This window comes from Ruditapes philippinarum, unplaced genomic scaffold, assembly GCF_026571515.1.
Source record: "Ruditapes philippinarum isolate M1 unplaced genomic scaffold, ASM2657151v2 ctg7676_1_1_1_1, whole genome shotgun sequence".
In the NCBI taxonomy this organism is placed as follows: Eukaryota; Metazoa; Mollusca; class Bivalvia; order Venerida; family Veneridae; genus Ruditapes; species Ruditapes philippinarum.
Genome location: NW_026853907.1, coordinates 22,701 through 44,285, shown reverse-complemented (window position 1 = coordinate 44,285; position 21,585 = coordinate 22,701). Strand labels below are relative to the sequence as shown.

At 32.8% G+C, this 21,585-nt stretch overlaps 1 protein-coding gene across 1 annotated transcript; it reads right to left on the bottom strand.

Moving 5' to 3' along the window:
• Positions 1–2,022: 2,022 nt before the first annotated feature.
• Positions 2,023–19,672, bottom strand: LOC132738336 (uncharacterized). The gene is made up of 5 exons (XM_060725820.1): positions 19,081–19,672; positions 16,447–16,605; positions 15,294–15,596; positions 9,547–9,616; positions 2,023–5,186 (listed from the first exon to the last, which is right to left on the bottom strand). The coding sequence occupies exons 1-5, from the start codon at positions 19,651–19,653 to the stop codon at positions 2,023–2,025; spliced, it is 4,269 nt and encodes a 1,422-aa protein (XP_060581803.1). The 5' UTR covers positions 19,654–19,672.
• Between the last annotated feature and the right edge of the window lie 1,913 nt (positions 19,673–21,585).

Genomic DNA, 21,585 nt, shown 5'->3' with positions numbered 1-21,585 from the left:
TCATATGGTAAAGTCATGTGGTGGTGTCACATGGTCAAGTCATGTGGTGGAGTCATATGGTTGTGTCACGTGGAAGAGTCACGTGGTAGTCATGTGGCGGAGTCACATAATGGAGTCACGTGGTGAAGTCATGTGGTGGTGTCACGTGGTAGAGTCATGTGGTGGTGTTACGTGGTTCAGTCACGTGGTGGTGTCATGTGGTAGTCATGTGGGGGAGTCATGTGGTAGAGTCACGTGGTGAAGTCACGTTGTGGAGTCACGTGGTCATTAAAGAGCCCAAGTGTTTAATAAACAACAAGGTCTTGTCCTTAAGTATGTTCTAGTATGAAGTTAATCCCTTCAATAATAGCAAAGTTACAGCCAGTTACAGCCATAACAATGAAAATTTCAATAATTTGAAATTCAAAGTCAAGGTCATTAATGAGTGAAGGTCAAGGTCTGTCTGGTTATTTTTAAGGGTTATCCTTGAAATTTATTATGTTCAAGTTTGAAGACAATGCATTCAAAAATAACAAAGTTACAGCCAATAATAGCCAAAAAATGAAAATTTCAATAATTTGACCTTCAAAGTCAAGGTCATTTATGAGTGAAGGTCAAAGTCTGTCTGGTTATTCTTAAGGGATATCCTTGAAGATTATTATGTTCAAGTTTGAAGACAATCATTTTAAAAATAACAAAGTTACAGCCAAAAACAGCAAGAACAAGCAAAATTTGGACTTTTAACCTTGAAGGTCAAGGTCATTTATAGATGAATGTCAAGGTTAGTGTGGTCAACTGAAAGGTCTTGTCCTAAGGGTTGCTGTGGCCAAGTATGAAGACAATACACCAAGAAATAAAAAAAGTTATGATCCAGGTACAAGTTTGCGGACGGCAACGGGAACGGCAACACTGCCGCTACTATAGCAATACCTGTACTTTTTTTGTACTGTAAAAAAAAGAGCTAAAATGAATGAAAGCTATCAGTAACAAGAGCCCGGTTTGAGCCGGGCAGGGCCAATTTTGACCCTAGGGCTTTTATTTGAACAAACTTTGAAGACACTAACTGGAAGATGTTTCATGCCAAATATTTAAGCTCTACCTCTTTGGGGTTTTTTTTAAAGAAGATTTGTTTAAAGTATTTGCTTTACACATATAAGGAAAATCAGAGACCCCCGGGGCAGGGCCAATTTTGACCCCAGGGCTCTTTTTAGAACAAATTTAATAGACACCCATTAGAACATGTTTCATGCTAAATATCTTAGCTCTAGCTCTTTGGGTTCTCTAATAGAAGATTTTATAAGTTTTTACTCTATGCCTATAAGGAAAATTAAAGACCCTTGGGACAGGGCCAATTTTGACCCCAGGGCTTTTATTTGAACAAACTTGGTAGACACCCATTAGAAGATGTTTCATGCTAAGTATCTTAGCTCTAGCTCTTTGGGTTCTTTAAAAGAAGATTTTTTAAGTTTTTACTATATGCATATAGGGAAAATTAATGACCCCCGGGGCGGGGCCAATTTTGACCCCAGGGCTTTTGTTTGAACAAACTTGATACTAGAAGATGTTTCATGCCAAATATCTAAACTCTACCTCTTTGGGTTTTTAAAAGAAGATATCTTAAGTGTTTTTTTTCTTTTGGTGCCATGGCAACCAGAGTTCTGCATGGAATTAAATTCTTTGAACAATTTATAACGGTAACCACCAAAGGACCATTTCTGTGAAGTTTGGATGACATTGGCTTAGCTGTTGATGAGGAGATGTCGTTTCAAATACAAGTTTATGGACGGACGACAGACAGACGAAAAGTGATCACAAAAGATCACCATGTCACTTTGTTACAGGCGAGCTAAAAAAATTTATATACATATAAGGAAAAACTTTACAAAAAAAATTCACCAACGCAGACGCCGACGCCACTGCAATAGCTCTCCATATTCTTTGAAAAGTCGAGCTAAAAATAATGATCAAAGTTACAGTTTTCGGACGGCAATGGCAACAAGCCATGACAATAACAATACATATTTTTTTTTCAAAAAAAAAAGTTCAGCTAGAATCATATTTACCTTTAACATGAAATAAGTGCTCCTTTTCTCTTACATACTGTATAGCATCATTTCCCTTCTCTCCTCTAAGTACTAGTGATGTCAATGTTAACATATCATCATTAAACTCCTTCCCATCTCCTGTTATATAACACCCCTTTACAATCACATCTACAGTATGAGGAATATGAGGAAGACTATCAACAAACTTCTGCCATGTTGTCAAACTCATTGTTACAAAATGAAGCTTAATGTTCTTTAAACTCTGCATCTCTAAAGGAAACTGTATTATATTGTCAGTTAACCTACAACCCCCTAACTCAAGCTTACTGAGATTGTGTAGCAATGTCAACTCTATGACTAGTCTCATTGTTATGTTGGTATGATATAATTGAGATTCACTGTCCTTGTCTCCATACAATGCAAGTTCTTTTAATTTGTAAGATTTTCTAATAATATCAAATATTGTCTCATAATAACAATTTTTCAATTGATCAACTCTAAATATTTCAAGGTTTGTAGTGTTAGCATCTATCACACTAACAGCATTACACAAATCAAGGTACTGAAGTTGTTGATGTTTTGATAAATTTGCATCGTGCTGCTTCCTACACTCACATCTAACATTATAAAGATATATTTGTTCAAGATGACTGGTTCTCTCAAGAAAATTACAAAATGTAGTAGTTTCATCATGACTCATTCTAATATTACCCATTCTTATTGCTACAAGATTGATCATACTAGGTAGGTAACTAACAACTGTTTTATACACTGGGTAATACTTGCCATTGTAATAGACATGAAGAGACAGAGATTTTAATGTTGAAGTATTTACTTTAATTGTCTCAGAAACACAATTGTTAATATCATCAATCATCTGTTCTTTTCTCTGTGTACTATCATTTTGTGTACTTAAGAACGTTTGTGATTCATCACTATATAATATTTCAAATTTTTCAAGATGACAAAACATTGGTAAATATTTTGTAAATTTAACATTTTGTGTGTTGATTTTATCTACCTTTATAGACAGAACAGAGTCAGGAACAATTTGTTGCTGATCAATACCTGAACAAACAATATCACAATACTGACCCCATTTATCAATGACCAAATCTCCTATATAAAATACTGTATTACTTCCTATACTACATGCTGCTTTTAATTCTTCCATTGACTTAAACATAAGCTCTTGAATATCAGTAATACAACTGTCTTCATAAATGTCACTACTAATTGTTCTCCTGTATTCCTGAACACGAGAGTCTTCCGACACAGTATCATATATGTATTTTGATACATGTGTTGCTAATCTTGGTTCTAGACCAGACAGCATAATAATTACATTTGACTGCTCTAATATGTCATTTACTGTTGAACATTTCTGAAAAACCTCATTTATAAAATTCTTGGCTAATTCAACATTTCCTGTACTATCTGACAAACCAATTTTTGCATTGAAATTGATGCCAATATTCACTGCAGCCAGAAATTCTTGCATTGACTTGTGAATAAAAGAGAACAATGAGCTTGGTGGTTCTGCTACAGATAAACTTGGACATTCATCTTCTGTAATTATTCCAAGTTTCAAGCAATTTTCTCTTACTTCATCTGATATTTCTAGTTCATCAAACATACAAATGTCAAATGTCAAGGATTTATCCTTCGGACAATTAAATAGTGTCTCATAAGCCAACTGTGACACTTCATAAATGAAATGGCGATTTAATCTTAATTTGGTTTTATCGGCTAAATATTTAGGAAGATCTACTTTCTGGGTCCCCTTCATGAGTCGAGTACTTGTTCCTGTAGTTTTCATGTCATTCCATGTAAAGAATAATTCTAACATACCGGTGTAGATGGCACATCTTGAGGTTTTATCGAGTTTACCATCAAACCATAGACATATCAGTTGTTGTAGCATAATTGGTACCTTTTTTAAACTTTCAAGAGACTTTTCTTCTAGATTTTCCCTACATTCTCTAGCTTCTTTATTGGCATGTCTGCTTACATTTAATTGTGAGACTGTTCTATCTACCATTTCCCTTTCACATCTAAAATCAAACCCTTTCAGTTTCAGTGATTGTTCAATCTCCACATCACTTGATCTTAATGTATGAAATTTCCATGGCCGCGAAGTAGTTAATATTGTGTACTCCTTAAAGATGCTATGTTCTGGGACATTTTCAGAAGACCATTCATCTAAGCCATCAAGCAAAATCATAACTCTAGAGGATTTCTCTTCAAGAAGTTTGCTTAACATATTCATTTGATAACGTTTTTGAAGCATTTCATCAATAGTGGGGACTGTGCCAATGTTTTGATACTGTCTAAGAGGGATGTAAAATACAAAATCAAATTTCTTCATCTCTTTTACACCATTGAATTTAAGTTCATAGTCATCACTGTCAAATTCAGAGTCTGTAAAGTAAACATTTGAGTCGTCACTATCGGATTCGGAGTCATTTAAGATATCATCAGAGTCATCATTGTGAGATTTGGAGTGTATTAAGCCATCACTGTTATCCTGAATGTCATCACTGTCACTTCCATTTTTCTTCATGTCACCAACATGTTTTTCATTGCTTCCTTTCTCATTAACATCTTGATGTGTCTTACTGCCCTCTTCGTTTTCAATGTCTCCACTATGTGCCCCCTTTACCTCTTCATTTACAATGTCACTTCCCTTTTTTTCATGTTCTTCATTATCACCTCCTGGTTCCTCACTGCCACCTCTATGTTTTGCACTGTCGCCTTCAGGTTTACCACTGCCATCATCATTTTCATTGCCAGCCCCATGTTTTTCACCGTCACCGTCAGTTTTTCCATTGCCATCTTTGTTTTCATTGTCGGCTTCATGTGCCTCATTGTGTGCCAAACACCAACAATTAACCAGATATTTACAAAAACTTGTTTTTCCTGACCCTGCATCTCCTAGAACATATACAGATTTTTGGGGGACTCCGTTCTTTGTGAAGATTTCTGACATTGTTTTAACCTCCACCTCCTTTGTTTCACCCTTTTCTCGTTTTATTTCCCTCGTTATTGTGGGTCTAATATAAATCTCATTAAAGCTACATTTTTCACTTTTTGGTTGTAAAGGTGTTGTAGGAACTTGCAGCAGGGTTTTTTGATACTGTTCTATCAGCTTTTCCCGCCATTCTGTAATTTAAATGATAATATGACATCAAATTGTTAAGAACAAATCAATGAGTAAATGATACAGAAAATAAGTATAGGCCTGGACAGATTATCACAGAAATATAGAAAAGAAGTAGAACACATCACTGAGGGCCTCATTGAAATGTAACACAAATCAGTAAATCAGCAAATATTGAACAGACTGAAGCTAGTTAATGACAACAATCACAAGATTAAGCCTTTTCATATTCTATACAATATACCTGATTTAGCCTTTCACATTCTATGTAACATACCAGATCTCGCCTTTTCATATTCTATATACCATACATGATTTAGCCTTTTCATAGATTATATTACATGCCTGATTTAGCCTTTTCTTATTCTATACAAAATATCTGATTTAGCCTTTTCATATTTAAATCACATACCTGATTTAGCCTTTACATATTCTATATACCATACATGATTTAGCCTTTTCATATTCTATACAATATACCTGATTTAGCCTTTCACATTCTATGTAACATACCAGATTTCGCCTTTTCATATTCTATATACCATACATGATTTAGCCTTTTGATAGATTATATTACATGCCTGATTTAGCCTTTTCTCATTCTATACAAAATATCTGATTAAGCCTTTTCATATTTAAATCACATACCTGACTTAGCCTTTACATATTCTATATACCATACATCGATGGCTCAGCGCAATACTGGTCTAAGTGACATTTTTACCAAAAATCACTTTTTTACATATTTTGATAATTCTGTGAAAATTTTAGGGTAATTTATGCTTTTTTTGCCTTTTTTATTTACATTGAAAATAAAAGTCTATCTCAGGTAGTTCAATTTTGTCAGTGCAATATAGGTCTAACTTGAGTTGGTCTCTTATTGCGATGTCTAATATATCAGTTTTCCTCAAAAATGCTTGAGTTAGACCTTAAATGTTTCATTTCCAGGTACAGAATAATATGCATATCCCATTGAAATGTGTTATAAAGAATGTGAGAATTCATGAAAACACTAGAAATTATTTGCCTCTATCAGTGCTTTGTTTTAATCGCGAAATATTAGCCAATTGCATATAACTGTAAACGAAAAAAATTAATAATAAGTTAGTGTCACATTTATTTTGTCTTTGAAGTCATTACATCATACTCATACTGTATTATTTGATAACATGAAGTGCAGTTGAAACTATCATTTTTGTACAATTTAGTAAAAGACAGTGTATGTTTTCTCATGCACACATTTAAAATGGAAAATAACACGTGTTACACTAGTGGATTCATAACCTCTGATCCCCTCTAAAAATTCTTTTTTTTTTTTTAGTTTGACCTTAGATTTCCTAATTCTTAATTTTACACTTTTTTCATATTTATATAATGTGTTCTGCTTAAGACTGTACATTGTTTCACTGCCAAATCAAACTTAGCCTGTAACACAATGAACAATTTCAGATTTTTTTTGAGGGCGTTCTTGGGTTTTTATTTCTAAATTGATTATCTACTACTGTATCACTCTCTTTGATCAAATAAGTTATATACAAACTTTACACTATCAACTCAAACAATAAAATAACAACATAGTGTCAACATGTGCAAATCACACTCTTCACAATACAGTCAAATATCGTTTATCTCGACATCGCTTTTCGCGATATTTTCGTTATCTCCAATGAAATTTTTGAAAGTCCCGATTTAATTCCTTCTTTATCTATATTGGAAATATTTGTTTATCTCGATATTTTTATTTCAATATTTTCAGTATCTCGATGTAAAATTTCAGCCCCAACAGTTATCTTTCACACTATTATCCTTTGTTTAACAAATAGTTTTCGTTCATCTGTTCCCTTCAGACCTGTGAAACACAAAACTGGACGATAATTGCTCAATAGCGCGTGTCATAATGATGAGTTTAGCTGTTTTTATAAAAGTAATCTATTTAGCGTGTTGATTGACTTGTGTCCAAAAATGAGTGAATTTTAAGTTCTTTGTAAATATTCGAAAACTGTATCAATTCATTATTTAAATGCAAATGAAATAGTGAAAGTATAGAAACGCTATCGTTGCAATATTGTTTCACAACATCACCACCAAATCAATCAGCAGTCGAACAATCTTGAGAAAGATCCGATAAATAACCAGGAAGGATATCCGGATAAACCACCCCGAAACAATGTTTTCACTATATTGGTGTATTACTGAGTAAACCTCACTATGTGTTTTTATCACAGACACCCGTATTTCCGCTGGTAAATATCCGCTAATGTTACTTTGTTAAATATTGATTAGGCCTATGAAAACAAGACATGGGGGATATCATAGTTTATTTTGACATAAGGTATGCCACATGTCTTTAGTAAAAATCAATCTCTGCCTTATACAAATCCCTAATATGTTTATCTCGACATTTCGTTATCTCAATACTTTTTTGGACGGTCCCGATGACTTCGCGAGATAACAAGAGTTAACTGTACTTATATTATTGACACAATATATCTTTCTGTCTGATGTGATATGTGCAGAAAAAATCAAAAATATGCACACTTATATATTATAATGACCTTTTCAGTTCTTGTATTCTGATATTTTTTTTACATCACACAGCTCCATTGAATTTTCGAGAGTGCAATTGTCAAAAAACTCTTTGACTTATGTGGCAGAAACAGCTATTAAGTTGATAAAAATGTTTCATTTTAGATCTAAAAGCCATTAATTTTACCTATCAAATTTAATAATGAAAATTAAAAATGTAATGGCCTATCAACTGCCTTTTGGTATAGTATCAGTGTCAATGAGAAAATTTCAAACATTTATCCATTCTAATTGTTTAGTGCTAATCTAAGGTGTGTACATGGTGCTTCAGGTGTGTGCCTTGTCATATCTGAATGAGTAAGTGGTTGCAAGTGTTTTAAGCACATCTAACTTTTTTCTCTAAAATATGTTTGACAACTTCTTCTTATTGGTCAAAATTTAGAGGTAAAATGACTTTGATATATAAAATGAAACACTTTTCTTAAGATATGCACAGTTTTCAGCAAAACATGTCGTATGATTTGCACAATACACTTTCAAAATATATTCTAAACAGTTGAGAAAGTAAATACAAAAAGTTGTAATAAAAGCATGGTCGAACAGCGGTTTTCATTTTTGAAAATATTTGATATTTATAAATGATTATATCATCAGAAAAGACAACCGCATACATTAAATTCATTAAGATTTAACAATAACTGTAATATAGGAATTACAGCATTTAAGCACCAATGGTGGTAATGGTGTGCATTGAGAAAATAAAATGTGTCTTCTTTGTACAAATGTGAGTTATACAAAATGTACTTTCCCTGTTATCAAACTTTGATGATATCATGATATATACCTGGATCATCAGTCATCATTGTTCATGACTACTGTTCATAACACTATTATGAATCAAAACTGTTTGCATTTTGTTTAGAATTCAAATTTATTGCACAGATAATCTGCAAAAAATCTTAAGTAAATCTGAATCTCAAACAAATTGAAAAAGAGAAAGAAGTGTACTTTCATCTTAAGTCAGCCCGCATGATATATTAATAGAAAAATATTAAAGGGTTTAGTCTTTGTAAAGTTCTTCTACAGACTTGCAGAATATTTTAGACAATGTTTAAATTAATAAAACAATTTTGTTCAAAATTTAAAAATTTCATTTATATCAAAAATATTTAAGGTACAACAGGTCTAACTCAAATATTTGTACCATTTTTTACCAAAAATTGGCAAGAGGGAATTTGAGTCTAACTCAAGTTAGTCTTGTATTGCGCTCAGAATTTCAGCGCAATAAAGGTCTAACTCTCAAAAACACAATTTGTAACATTTTAATAAAAAAATATATAAATGGCATTATTTCTTATTATAATTAATGTTAACATAGCAAAATAAAGTTTTCTAATATAAGTATTTTTGAATAAAATCAGTTTTTTGTCTCTCCTGAACATTTTCAAAAATAGCAGTTAGACCAGTATTGCGCTGAGCCATCGACATGATTTAGCCTTTTCATAGATTTGTTACATGCCTGATTTAGGCTTTTCTTATTCTATACAAAATATCTGATTTAGCCTTTTCATATTTCAAAAACATACCTGATTTTGCCTTTACATGTTCTATATAACATACCGGATAGAACCTTTTCATATTCGATATAACATACCTGATTTGGACTTTTCATATCCTAAGAACATACCTGATTTAGCCTTTTCATATTTAAATCACATACATGTACCTGAATTAGCATTTACATATTCTATATAACATACCTGATATAACTTTTTCATATTCTATATAACATAGCTGATTTAGCCTTTTCATATTCTTAATACATTTGTAACATACCTGATTTAGCCTTTTGAAATTCTAACTGTTTTTGTTGAGGTGAATCTTCTTCCTTGAGTCTTTTTATCTCCTACAACATGAATAATAATACAAATAATTATGTTTAATTCGGTAATTTTCAAAAAATGTTTTTATTCTTTAAATGTATTGTATGTATGTATCAGTAATATTGGCATTTTCAGTCAGTCTGTGTCCCCAAGTCATTCTACGTTGCAATATATCTCATAAAAATCAAATCAAATTTCCTTATTTGAAAATCAATTTTATTGCAGTGGAGGAATCTTCTATGGAGCATCTTTTATTTTGACATTTTAGGTGCATTAGTCCCTTTTTAAATTTCTACTAGATATTGGAATTGAGGGACAATTGCTCACCTGAATATGAATATTCTCCATGACAAGGAACAAGTAATATATTAATACAAATGAAACAGATATAAAACAAAATCTTAAACTGATATCACAAAGTTCATATTTGGATCTGAAATAGTGCATGTGTAACAAGAGGGCCATGATGGCCCTGAAGTCACTCACCTGTATATGTTCGATCCCCCGGCGGGGTCAATGTAAACCCCAAGGGCTTTTATTTTAACAAACATGGAAGACATCCATTAGAAGATGTTTCATGCTAAATATCTTAGCTCTAGCTCTTTAGTTTTTTTAAAAGAAGATTTTAAGTTTTTACTTCACACATATAGGGAACAAGAGCTGTCACCCAAGTGACAAATGCTGCCGAAAAGCATTATTTGACTCCACAAATCGTCTCTATGTTGTAGACATTTCAAAATGATACTGTGACCTTGACCTTTGAGGTAGGGACGTGTTTCTTGGACGCGAAACAACATTTCAAAATCCCTCAATGTATGACAAAGTTACAGTCTGATCACGAATGAAGTGGAGACGCACAGACGGACAGACGGATGGTCAGACAGACAGTCCGATTTTAAAATGACTCCTTTCGGGGGCATAAAACAATGACCCCCCCAGGCGGGTCCAATTTTTAACCAAGGGTTTTTATTTGAACAAACTTGGTAGACACTCACTCGATGGTGTTTCATGATAAGTATCTAAACTGTATGGAGGGCGATCGTTGCCAAAATTCCAGTCATGTAAAATGTTCCTTTTGAAAAGTACTTTTGAAAATGCGAACGTGTATGTCTAGCATTTTTTATTGTATTTCTGCACAACAAATGATATGCCTCTTAATCCAATCTTTTAATTGAAGTCACCCGCTTTTAAATAACAAGCTTACATGTTTATCTCAACAACTGACATAACATGGAGAAAAACAACAAATTTACAAGTTCGTATCTTCCATTGCATATAATACATAAGCATGTTTGCACACTTGTAGATATCTATCTGAACCTGAAAAATACAAATGAAATGTAAAACTCGAATACAGAAAATAGAATTTAATAAAACATGTTTCCAGTCGTAGAACTACAACAGTACGTTTACACAGTAACACGTTTAAAATGACAAAAGTAGATTCACAAAGTTAAACGATTTTAAGTCATGCATGACGCCCCGCCCCTCTATGAGTACTTACGATCTTCTATTACGAAATGTTCGGACAGGTATAATACCCGTCGCCTCTCTCCTATTTCTCAATAATGTGAAAGAAAACACGGCGTCCATTCTAACTTTTTTTATTTCTATAAAAAGTCAAATATTTTTTGTATCAAATGGAAGATTACGGAAGATTACTCCATAAGCTTTGTATGAGTGCCTCAAAAATAAAAATAAATTAAATAGATGTATTGAAATTTTTGTTTCAAAATTTATCATTTTTTCCTCTGAAAATAACACTCTCGAATTGGTAAGAAAAACACGGCGTTCCTTCCAAACTTTTTAAGTTCGTAATCAATTTTGATAATTTTGGATTGAAATAAAAGTGTGCTTCATACGATTTATAATATATAAATATATAATGCCTAAAACTAAAACTGAATTAAATCAAAATGAATTAATTTTTTCGTTTTAAAGTTTATCATGTTACTTTCTGTAAAATAGAGAAAATAAGAATCCCTAAAGAACGCTCAAAACGACAAAATTGAGAATGTTGCAGGCTCGGTTTGATTGAGCCTGTTCATGGGCGGTAATGGCAAGTGCAAGTTACCGTCCACGCCCCCTAGCACCGTCTCAAGCAAAATATGAACTTGTACAATTTTGAAACTTCCGCATATGTGTTAATATGGCGATAATCATGGAACCTTCAATGTGACAGTTAGTGCCATTCCATGAAAAACGGCATATGGTCCCCAAGTAAGAAAACAAAACACACTCTGAAATTCAGTAAAAGAAACATTGAGCCCCTACTTACTTTTTTATTTCTTGGTCATTTTTTATAAATTTGGACTCAAGTAAAAGAATCCTTCGTGAACTTTCTAGTGATGCCTTAAAAATGAAAATTAATTACGTATTTAAAATTTTGTTTCGAACTTATCGTTGTTTATTTTTTCTCTCTTAAAACCACATTCATATATCCAAGAAAATCACGTCGCTTCCTTTTAGATACTTTATTCAAAAAATAAAATGAATATTGAATGAAAGTTAAGACCATAACCTTTGGACAAGTATATTAAAAATCTTGAAACAAAGTGATCCCTCGGAAGCATTAATCACAACAAAATTACATGAAATATGATAAACAAGATTAACAAGGAAAGGCGGCGTTCAATGAACGCAACCCCCATATGACCCAGCAACAAGAACCAGTGGCAAGGAGCCCAGGCGGACCCCAAACAAAAACAGGACAGGGCAAAGACAGAGCACGGACAGGTTATTCACTAAATGATTAATAGTTTGTAACTGATTATGAATTCAAAGGAACTGCAGGCTCGGTTTTATTGAGTCTGTATATGAGGGAAAATGAACAAGTGCAACTTCCCTCACGCCCCCCTGGCACCGACTTGAGCGGTACTCAATTCTTAACACTTAATAGCGCTGGCATCAATGATCCCGACGGACCAGAAAAATATAACAACACTGAAGTGGAGTACGGGGAAACTTTTTACAGCTGCTACACGGCCTTTGACACCTGCTGTTGTGAAGTATAAAAATCTTGAAAAAAGTGACCCCTCGGAAATTCATCCTCGGTTTGATGAGTCTGTACATGAGGGATAATGAACAAGTGCAAAATGTTTTTATTTATACTGAAAATACCATATTAAAGATTATACAGATGTGCTACGGATAAGTTTTTTTCTTGATTTCTGAAAGGAAATCTCGGTGGCCGCTTTAAAATCCTATTTTTGCAAATACTTGCATAGTTTTTGTTGAAAATGAAATTTGTGCCAATACATTTTTCAATGAAACCAATAAAAAATATTGGATGGTCTTAAGATTATCAATAATATTACTCCCTTGAAGTTGGTCATTGTTTGCCCTAAAAATTTCCAAATCGCCAATGTTTCTTAGGAAAACACAATGTTAAATAATAAGTTTATGCATAAGTTATCTTCATCATAAATGTTAAAACCAGCAATTTTCAAGTGATGTTGCAAGTGACAAAACTTGTGTAACAAATGAAACAAATATATGTATGAAATAGGCGGTATGTTGTCCTTCGGTTTTATTTAGAAATATGGGAGAGGCGCCGTTTTATACCTGTCCGCAATAGAAGTTCGTAAATACTCCGAGAGGGGCGGGGCGTTATGCTTGACTTAAAATCGTTTAACTTTGTAAACCTACTTTTGTCATTTTAAACATGTTACTGAGTTAACGTATTCGTGTAGTTCTACAACTGGTAGCACGTTTTAACTCTCTCTCTATTTTCTGTATTTAAGATTTACATTTCATTTGTATATTTCATATCTATAAGTGTGCAAAATTACATATGAATTGCATGCAATGGAAGATACGAACTTGTAAATTTGTTTTCGTTTTAGATGTTAGGTCAGTTGTTGCGATCTATATGTAAACTTGTCATATAACTTAGGCGGGAACCCTCAATTAAAAGATTGAATTAAGAGACATACCATGTGCTATGCACGGGTAAAATAAAAAATGGTAGGCATACAAGTTTGCATTTTAAAAAGGAACACTTTACATGTCTGGAATTTTGGCAACGATCGCCCTCCATAAAACTGTAGCTCTTTTAAGTATTTACTTTACACAAATAAAAGGAAAATCAATGAAACCCCCCCCCCCCCATGGTGGGGCCAATTTTAACCCATGGGCTTTTATTTGAACAAACTTGGTAGACACCCATGCATAGTTCTGCATGGAATTAAATTCTTGAACAAATTTTAAAGATGACCACTTAAGGAACATTCATGTGAAGTTTGGGTAAAAATTGGCATAAAAATACGCATCTTATGTGGAGCCCTTAACCCTTTCGCTGCCAGAGGGTTATTGTTTTATTGATCACCTATTTGCCAGAGGGTTTTCTAAGAAATTACTATATTATTAATTAATATAATTATTATTATTAGTTATTAGTATTATAATAATTATATATGTTTCCAAATCTGTGAGTATAATAATAATTATTATCGATGGTATAATTTTCTTTATATTTATTATTATTATTATTATTAATTTATTATTAATACTATTATTATTATAGAAACGGCTAAAGCCGTCCATATGGCAAATACCCAGAAAATAACAGGGACGGCATAAGCTGTCCCTATGGCAGTGAAAGGGTATGGGGGAAGCAACAGTTCCATAAAATAAATGGTTTCCTTGGAAGTTAGTTCCTGATATAAAATTAAATGGTAGATTCACTCGTTGCCATGGAAAGTTAATGTTTGCTGGTTGCTATGAAATTTTACAGTTTGCTATGAAAAGTCAATGGCTGCTATGAAGTCGCTGATTGCTATGGAAACTTAGCTTTATCTCTTGTAGATTCAGGGAAGAATTGTTTTTAAATTGTTTTACTATAAACATATAAGGTCAATCGATGTAACCCCAGGGTGGTGGTGGGGCTATAATTTAAACAATTTGTGTAGAGTTTCATGTGACAAAGTTATATACCAAATATCTAAGCTTCTGTAGTATAACAGAAAATTTATTTTTTCTATTTATAGATAAGGGAAATCATTTTCCCCCCTGCGGCAAGGCCAATTTTGACCCCCAGGCTTTTATTTGAACAAACTTTGTAAACAACTCCTAGAAGATGTTTCATATTAAATATCTAAGCTAAAGCTCTGGGTTTTTTTTAAAGAAAATTGTGTGTGTGTGTGTTTTTACTACATACATATAAGGAAAATCAATGGCCCCCATAGACATGGAATTTTTACCTCATGGTTTTCATTTGAGCAAACTTGGTAGTGACCCACTGGAATAAGTTTCATGCAAAATATCTAAGCTCTAGCGCTTTCTGATTTAAAAGTTTTTTTTAGGTTTTTCTATTGGTTGCGATGGCAACCAGAATTTAGCATTGAATGGAATTTTTTTAATCATTTTAAAGGGCTTCATGCTAGAAATATTACTGCTTAGATTTAAAATATCAGCCAATTGGTATAAAAGATGTTAAGAGTTAAACGCCATTTTTTGAAGGATGCATGCCGGACGCAGAGTGATCACAAAAGATCAACCTTGAGTACTTTGTGTTCACGTGAGATAAAAAGTGGATGACAATATGCATCATGAAAAAACAAAGCTTGCTAACCTCATTGTGTGCCTTGACAAGCAAATAGTACTGGTTTATACAAACATTAGTTATCTTAAAACCATGGCTGAATGCAATACATGAACTGGTATCTTAAGTGGAAACAAACAATAGCTAAAACATTCTACCTCTTTTTGCTCTTCCATTATTGTCTCAAGAATAGTAAATTTCTTTTTTAAATATGCATGTTCTTTCTCAGCCTCTAGTTGTCCTTTCTGTTCTTCAGAAATCTGTTTCTCCAGATTTGCAAGTTTGTTTTCAAGTTTTTCAGTCTCAACTTTTCCCTCTGAGAGTTTATTTTTCAGGTCCTCATATTCTTCTTTAGTAGCAGCATTTTCTGTTGATTTTAAAACTTTTGACATTTCGTCCTTGATTTGCCCCAGAATATCTTCAAAACCTTCAGTAGTAATAATGAAGTCCTTCTTCTTCAGCTGATGAAAAATAACAATTTTGTTACATTTTCTTTAAGACTACATTAGCTATGTGATTTTTAAATTTCACTCTTACATATAACATATTATAAAGCAATATCATTTTATTTCAAAAATACCTCAATTATTCTTTATGTTAATTTTCACATTTTTCTGTTGCATTCTTAAATCTTATAAGAGGGTGTGTAGTATAGGTATCTGGCTATCAGTCTCCTTTTTTCATTCTTCTGTTATTGTCTACATTTATTTCAATGCAACCAGTATGACTATCCAAAAAGTTTTCAGAATTCTTTTAATACTTCTCAGTTTCTTCATTTCACATTTGACATGCTTGACATGTTTAGATTCTAATAGGGGTTAAGATATATATAATTATGGTCACAGCTTAATTGGAGGATACAAACATTTTGCAGGTTTTATTATCTCAAGTATAATAATCATTCACACCCCTTTTCAATGTCTGGATATTGGAAGTAAATTTGTGTTGCTATAATCCAAACTTTACCACAATATCAGAATTCAGAAGTCCTCAAAAATTCAGAGGTATGAATTATATAGAATTTCGGTAACCTAAATATTGTTCGGATTTCAAAGTTTTTGGATTTCAGAAGTTCCTTACAAACTAAGATCTCTTTTGTTTATAATTTAACATTTTATAGGTACATATATATTTTTATGTGATTTTATCAATTAACGTAAGGGGATTATTTTTTGAATTTGACTATACTTTACCACTTCAAACCCTGTTACCTAAACTTTGTCCTTAATTAAGTGATATGTTATATCTTAAATCATTATAAGTTAACTCCATAAAGACTTTAAACTGACACAATTCATTATTTACACTTACATCTTGAAGTTTCTTCACCGCTATCTGGGCATCTGGTTGTTGTAATAGCTCTTTACCATCTTGTAAAACTGCTATCATATCGTCAATATATGAATTGGCCTCACTTTCTTCTAATACCATGCTGCTTGAGTGGAAAATATTATTTCTATACTGACGTACCTATTGAATAGAAAACACAGGTTTTAATTTTGTTCTATGCATATACATGTGTATACTGTTAAGCAATCAAAATTGTTTTGTGACACTTGTTTCGGTACTTACCTTCATAAAAGATGCAATCATAAATTTTACCAGGCCTTTGTATATATTTATTGCAAATTTGGGGACATTGTGTCTAAGACTTAATTTTTAATTCAAATAAGGAAAAAAATAATTGTGAAATTTATTATTTGGGGAAAAAATGCCAACATATAAGATGTGCAAACTCTTTAAACAAAGCTAAATAAATATTACTGAAACTGATAAGAATTTAAAAGATATCTGAAACATTTGGAACGTCCACACCAAATACAAAATGTTTGTACATGTACCTTTTTTCAAATCACTGACTTCGGGAAAGGGATTTTTTTGGGATTGTGAAAAAAAAGGACAAAGTTTGCATTGGGAATGCCCAGGCCTATATTTGGACACATGGGATACGGAACAAGAGCTGTCACAGGAGACAGCAAAGCTCGACTAATAAAATACTGGAGGCAGTAAGGAGGACAAAGCAATGAAAGAAAAATCAATTATGTATAATTATGTATTAAGTTAAAGTAAAAAAAAAACATTTGTTAACAAAAATTCCAAGATCAAGGGGAATATTTCTAGAAATAGTCACACTAGAGTTATGAACCTTGTCACACAACATGTGTGTAATGATAAGAAATATATATTTGAATATTATAAGTTTGAAGTAGATACCTTAAAAAGTAAAGAAGTTATAATATTTCTTAAAGAAAATCCTTAGTTCATCATGTTCAAAGAGAGATAAATCTGTAAATATTGCTTCAAGAGTTATAAACATTGTCGCATAAAATGTAATTGATGATAAGGAATATATAGGTATTTAAAGTTTGAGGTAGATACCTTTATATCTAAAAAAGTTATACAATGTAGTAAAAAGTAATATTTTTAAGGAAAATTCTAAGTTCAAGGGGAGATAAATCTGAAAATATTGGTGCTAGGGTTATGAACCTTGTCACATAAGATGGGGATGATGTTAAGGTACATATATTTGAAGTATGAGGTTGATCCCTTAACAAATAAAGAAGTAATAGTAAAAAATAGTATTTTTTGAGGAAAATTCTAAGTTCAAGGGGAGATATATCTGAAAATATTGGTGCTAGAGTTATGAACCTTGTCACATAAGATTTGGATGATGATAAGGTACATACATTTGAAGTATGAGGTTGATCCCTTAACAAATAAAGAAGTAACAGTAAAAAATAGTATTTTTTGAGGAAAATTCTAAGTTCAAGGGGAGATAAATCTGAAAAGATTGGTGCTAGAGTTATGAACCTTGTCACATAAGATTTGGATGATGTTAAGGTACATACATTTGACGTATGAGGTTGATCCCTTCACAAATAAAGAAGTAACAGTAAAAAATAGTATTTTTTGAGGAAAATTCTAAGTTCAAGGGGAGATAAATCTGAAAATGTTGGTGCTAAAGTTATGAATCTTATCACATAAGATGTGGTTGATGATAAGGAACATATATTTGAAGTTTGAATTTGATACCTTAAGAAATGACAAAGTTATAGTGAAAAATATTTTACTGCACCAAAACTTTAATCTGAAATCTGGACGCGGAGGCCGGGGCGAGTAGGACAGCTCTCCATATACTTCGTAAAGTCGAGCTAAAAATAGGCCTGCATATAAATAGTTCTATATACAAATCTACAATTGTACATGTTTACAGTAAATATTAACCACAAGCCTTGTGAATTGTTATCATAAACGATTGGTGGATTTTTTATACATTTGTTGTGAATCATTAAAGGGATGAATAACTTCATAACCTTCTTAGTTAAACTAGAACTGCCACTGTCTTGGCGTGAATACCCCCGCATACCACTTTGTCAGAATAAAGCTCAAGGACAACTCCCCTGCCAAATCTGAAGGTAGTAAGCCATTGCATTGCTAAATTATGTATTCTACATGTTTTTGTGGCAAAGATCAAAGTGACCTTTACCTTTGACCTCAAAACTGAAACTGCCACTGTGCCACTGCATGACTTGAATACCCCCATTCATGCACCTTTGCCAGGGGTGTTTTATGATGACTATATGAGAAAATAATTTTTATGCTTCAAATATGAAAATGTCCAAATCAATATCACTTTAGACAGGCATTCTTAAGCATTTGAGTTGACTAACTTATTGAAGTAAAAGCCCCTGTGACCTTGACCTTTGACCCAGTGACCTCAAAATCAATAGGGTCATCTACTTATCATGCCTAACTTACTGCCAAATATAAAGACTGTGAATCAAAGGAATCTTGAGTTATTGGGCAGACAAGGAAAAACCGATGGCCGGATGGACGAGCTGATGACGATCTGACAGTCCGGTATACCCCCTTACAAATATACAACATTAACAGTACAATAGAGCTGATAAAAGATAAGTAAAAGTTATTTTATGAATGATTTACCTTTAAAAAAAGGTTGTTTGCTTTTGTGACATCACATCCAATGTGGCTATGAAAATACTGGTTATTCATCATTAAAATTAATAACCCAGTACAATCAGTTTCCCCAGCAGATGTCTTGTCCTCGTACCCTGGAGCATTTATAAAACACTTACAAATGCTCCAAGGATCTGTCGACCACTGTTGGGCATCTGTGTTTTTCCAGTTAGGTGCAGGTGGTGAGGATGCTTGATACTGAACAATATAGTCATAGATGGCGCCACATATGTTGTTCGGACAAGCAATTTTTCTCTTAAAGCAACAGCTGCATTTTACTTGCCCAAGAGGACAAACTCTATTTTTAGCATTCCCTACTGGCTTTTGGTCTGGCTTGAGAGTTTCAACTCGACAGCCCCCACATATCACATTTGATGGTAGTGACTTTGTAGACCGAATGTTTTGTAAGATATCCTGATGTTGTTGGTCAGCTATGTCATTACAGAATGGTGCCAGTCCCTCCTTTAAATATCCAAGTCCTAAACCAGCCTTTACCCACTGTCTGTATTTTTCCTTCTCTAAATGAAGTTGATGTGCCATCCTGATACTCTTATCAATATCTAAACAAACAAAAGATTATGTTAGATTTTATATAAATAAGTAATTATGGTCTCAAAGTCCAAAATACTGGGTATTGTAAATTCATTATTATTCGTATGGAATGAATTTTTGTGGTTTTCGTGGGTAGGTTTAAAGATCCGACGAAATTTTATCACAACAAATACTTCTTGCCATGTCTCTATTCTATATATAACAAACATGCACCAGCACTTTTCTGCCGATTGTAGTGTAATGAATGCCAGTCAGGGGCAATGATTACATTTATTGGCAAGTACTGTGTGATACGTAAATATATGTACATGCGGTAAGTGAAATAAGCGGCGATTAAGTGTAAGATTACTTTGCATTAGGTTATTTATTTTATTTTTTTTAAAGAAATTGAAAATCCACGAATTTAAGAACCCACGAAAATGCCCGTTTTGATAAAACCACAAAATTTCATGTCCACGAATATAGGTGAATTCGCAGTAATGTGATAATTGTTCCTAAAAATCAATTACAGGGACAAAAAAACTAGTGGTGTCATCGATCAGGATTTTTGTACTGATATATTGGTAATGAATTTTTGGCGATACAGCGATATAATTATCAATTTCCAGGCAATATTTAGCTTTCAAGATTTTTTTAATGTTCCATAAGAACACTGACGACTCTATGCAGTTGTAATTAAACATATGCATATTGTAAAGATTTAAGAAACCATTTGATAAAACAAACAAGCAATTATCATAGTATTGCAAGCAATCCATAAGTCCCCTACCAGTTAGAACTACAGCAACATTCTGATGGGCCATTGGCCATTCAATTATACCATTGAATGAATGGATGACATCAATAAACTTCAATCTTTTGTGTTCTAAGTTTGTATATAACATAGTAATGTGTTAGTTTCCCTGCCAAGTAAGGAAATTATGTTTATACAACAGATAATCAAAAGGACCAATTTTCTCAGGATGAATAAGTATAACAAATGTTTCAACTTTTCTCTATTTTAAGTTAATTTGTTGCAAAAATCTTGTCATATCATTATGATGTTGGAGTTTAAATTAAATCCTAAAAGAAATGAAGAAGTTGGGAGTAAAAAATACCAACATTGGAAGTGTGCCTATAGATGATATCATATACCAAATATCAAAGCTCTAAGCCTTGTACCTTCAGACAATAAGATTTTATAATGTTCTACTATATGTACATTGTGAAAATCAATGACCCCTGGGACAGGGCCAATTTTGACCCCAGGGCCATAATTTGAACAATCTTGCTAAAGGTTCACTACACAATGTTACATACAAAATATCTAACCTTTAGCCTTTGTCAATTTCTAGAACATGATCCCAGGACTATAATTTAAAAATTTTGGTAGAGGTCTACCAGACAATGCCTTATGCAAATAATCTAAGCTCTAGGCCTTTTGGGTCTTTACAAGAAGATTTTATAATTCCTTTTGGTTGGTTGCAATGGCAACCAGATTTCTGCATGGAATGAAATCCTTTGAACAACTTTGGAAGCCCTTCACCCAAGGATCAATCCTGCCAAGTTTGGTGGAAATTGGACTAGTGGTTTTTCACAAGATGATTTTTGAAGTTCACTATATAATCTATAGAAAACACCACTATATAATCTATTGAAAATATACACACACACAACACACACAGCACACACACGCACGCACGCACGCATATATAAATATACATAATATAGATATGTTATTTATGTTATCATAATAACCAGGTGATTTAATTAAAATACTAAATGGACAGAAGTAATATTTTTACTGATTTTACAAATTCGTTGTTCTACTCTTTTTTGAATAAAGTATAAATAGTTTACGATAGTTTCAAAAAGAAATAGTAAGATAATTGTGTGCTTGGAAATTGTATGGTCTGTGAAATATAATGATGTACTATGTAC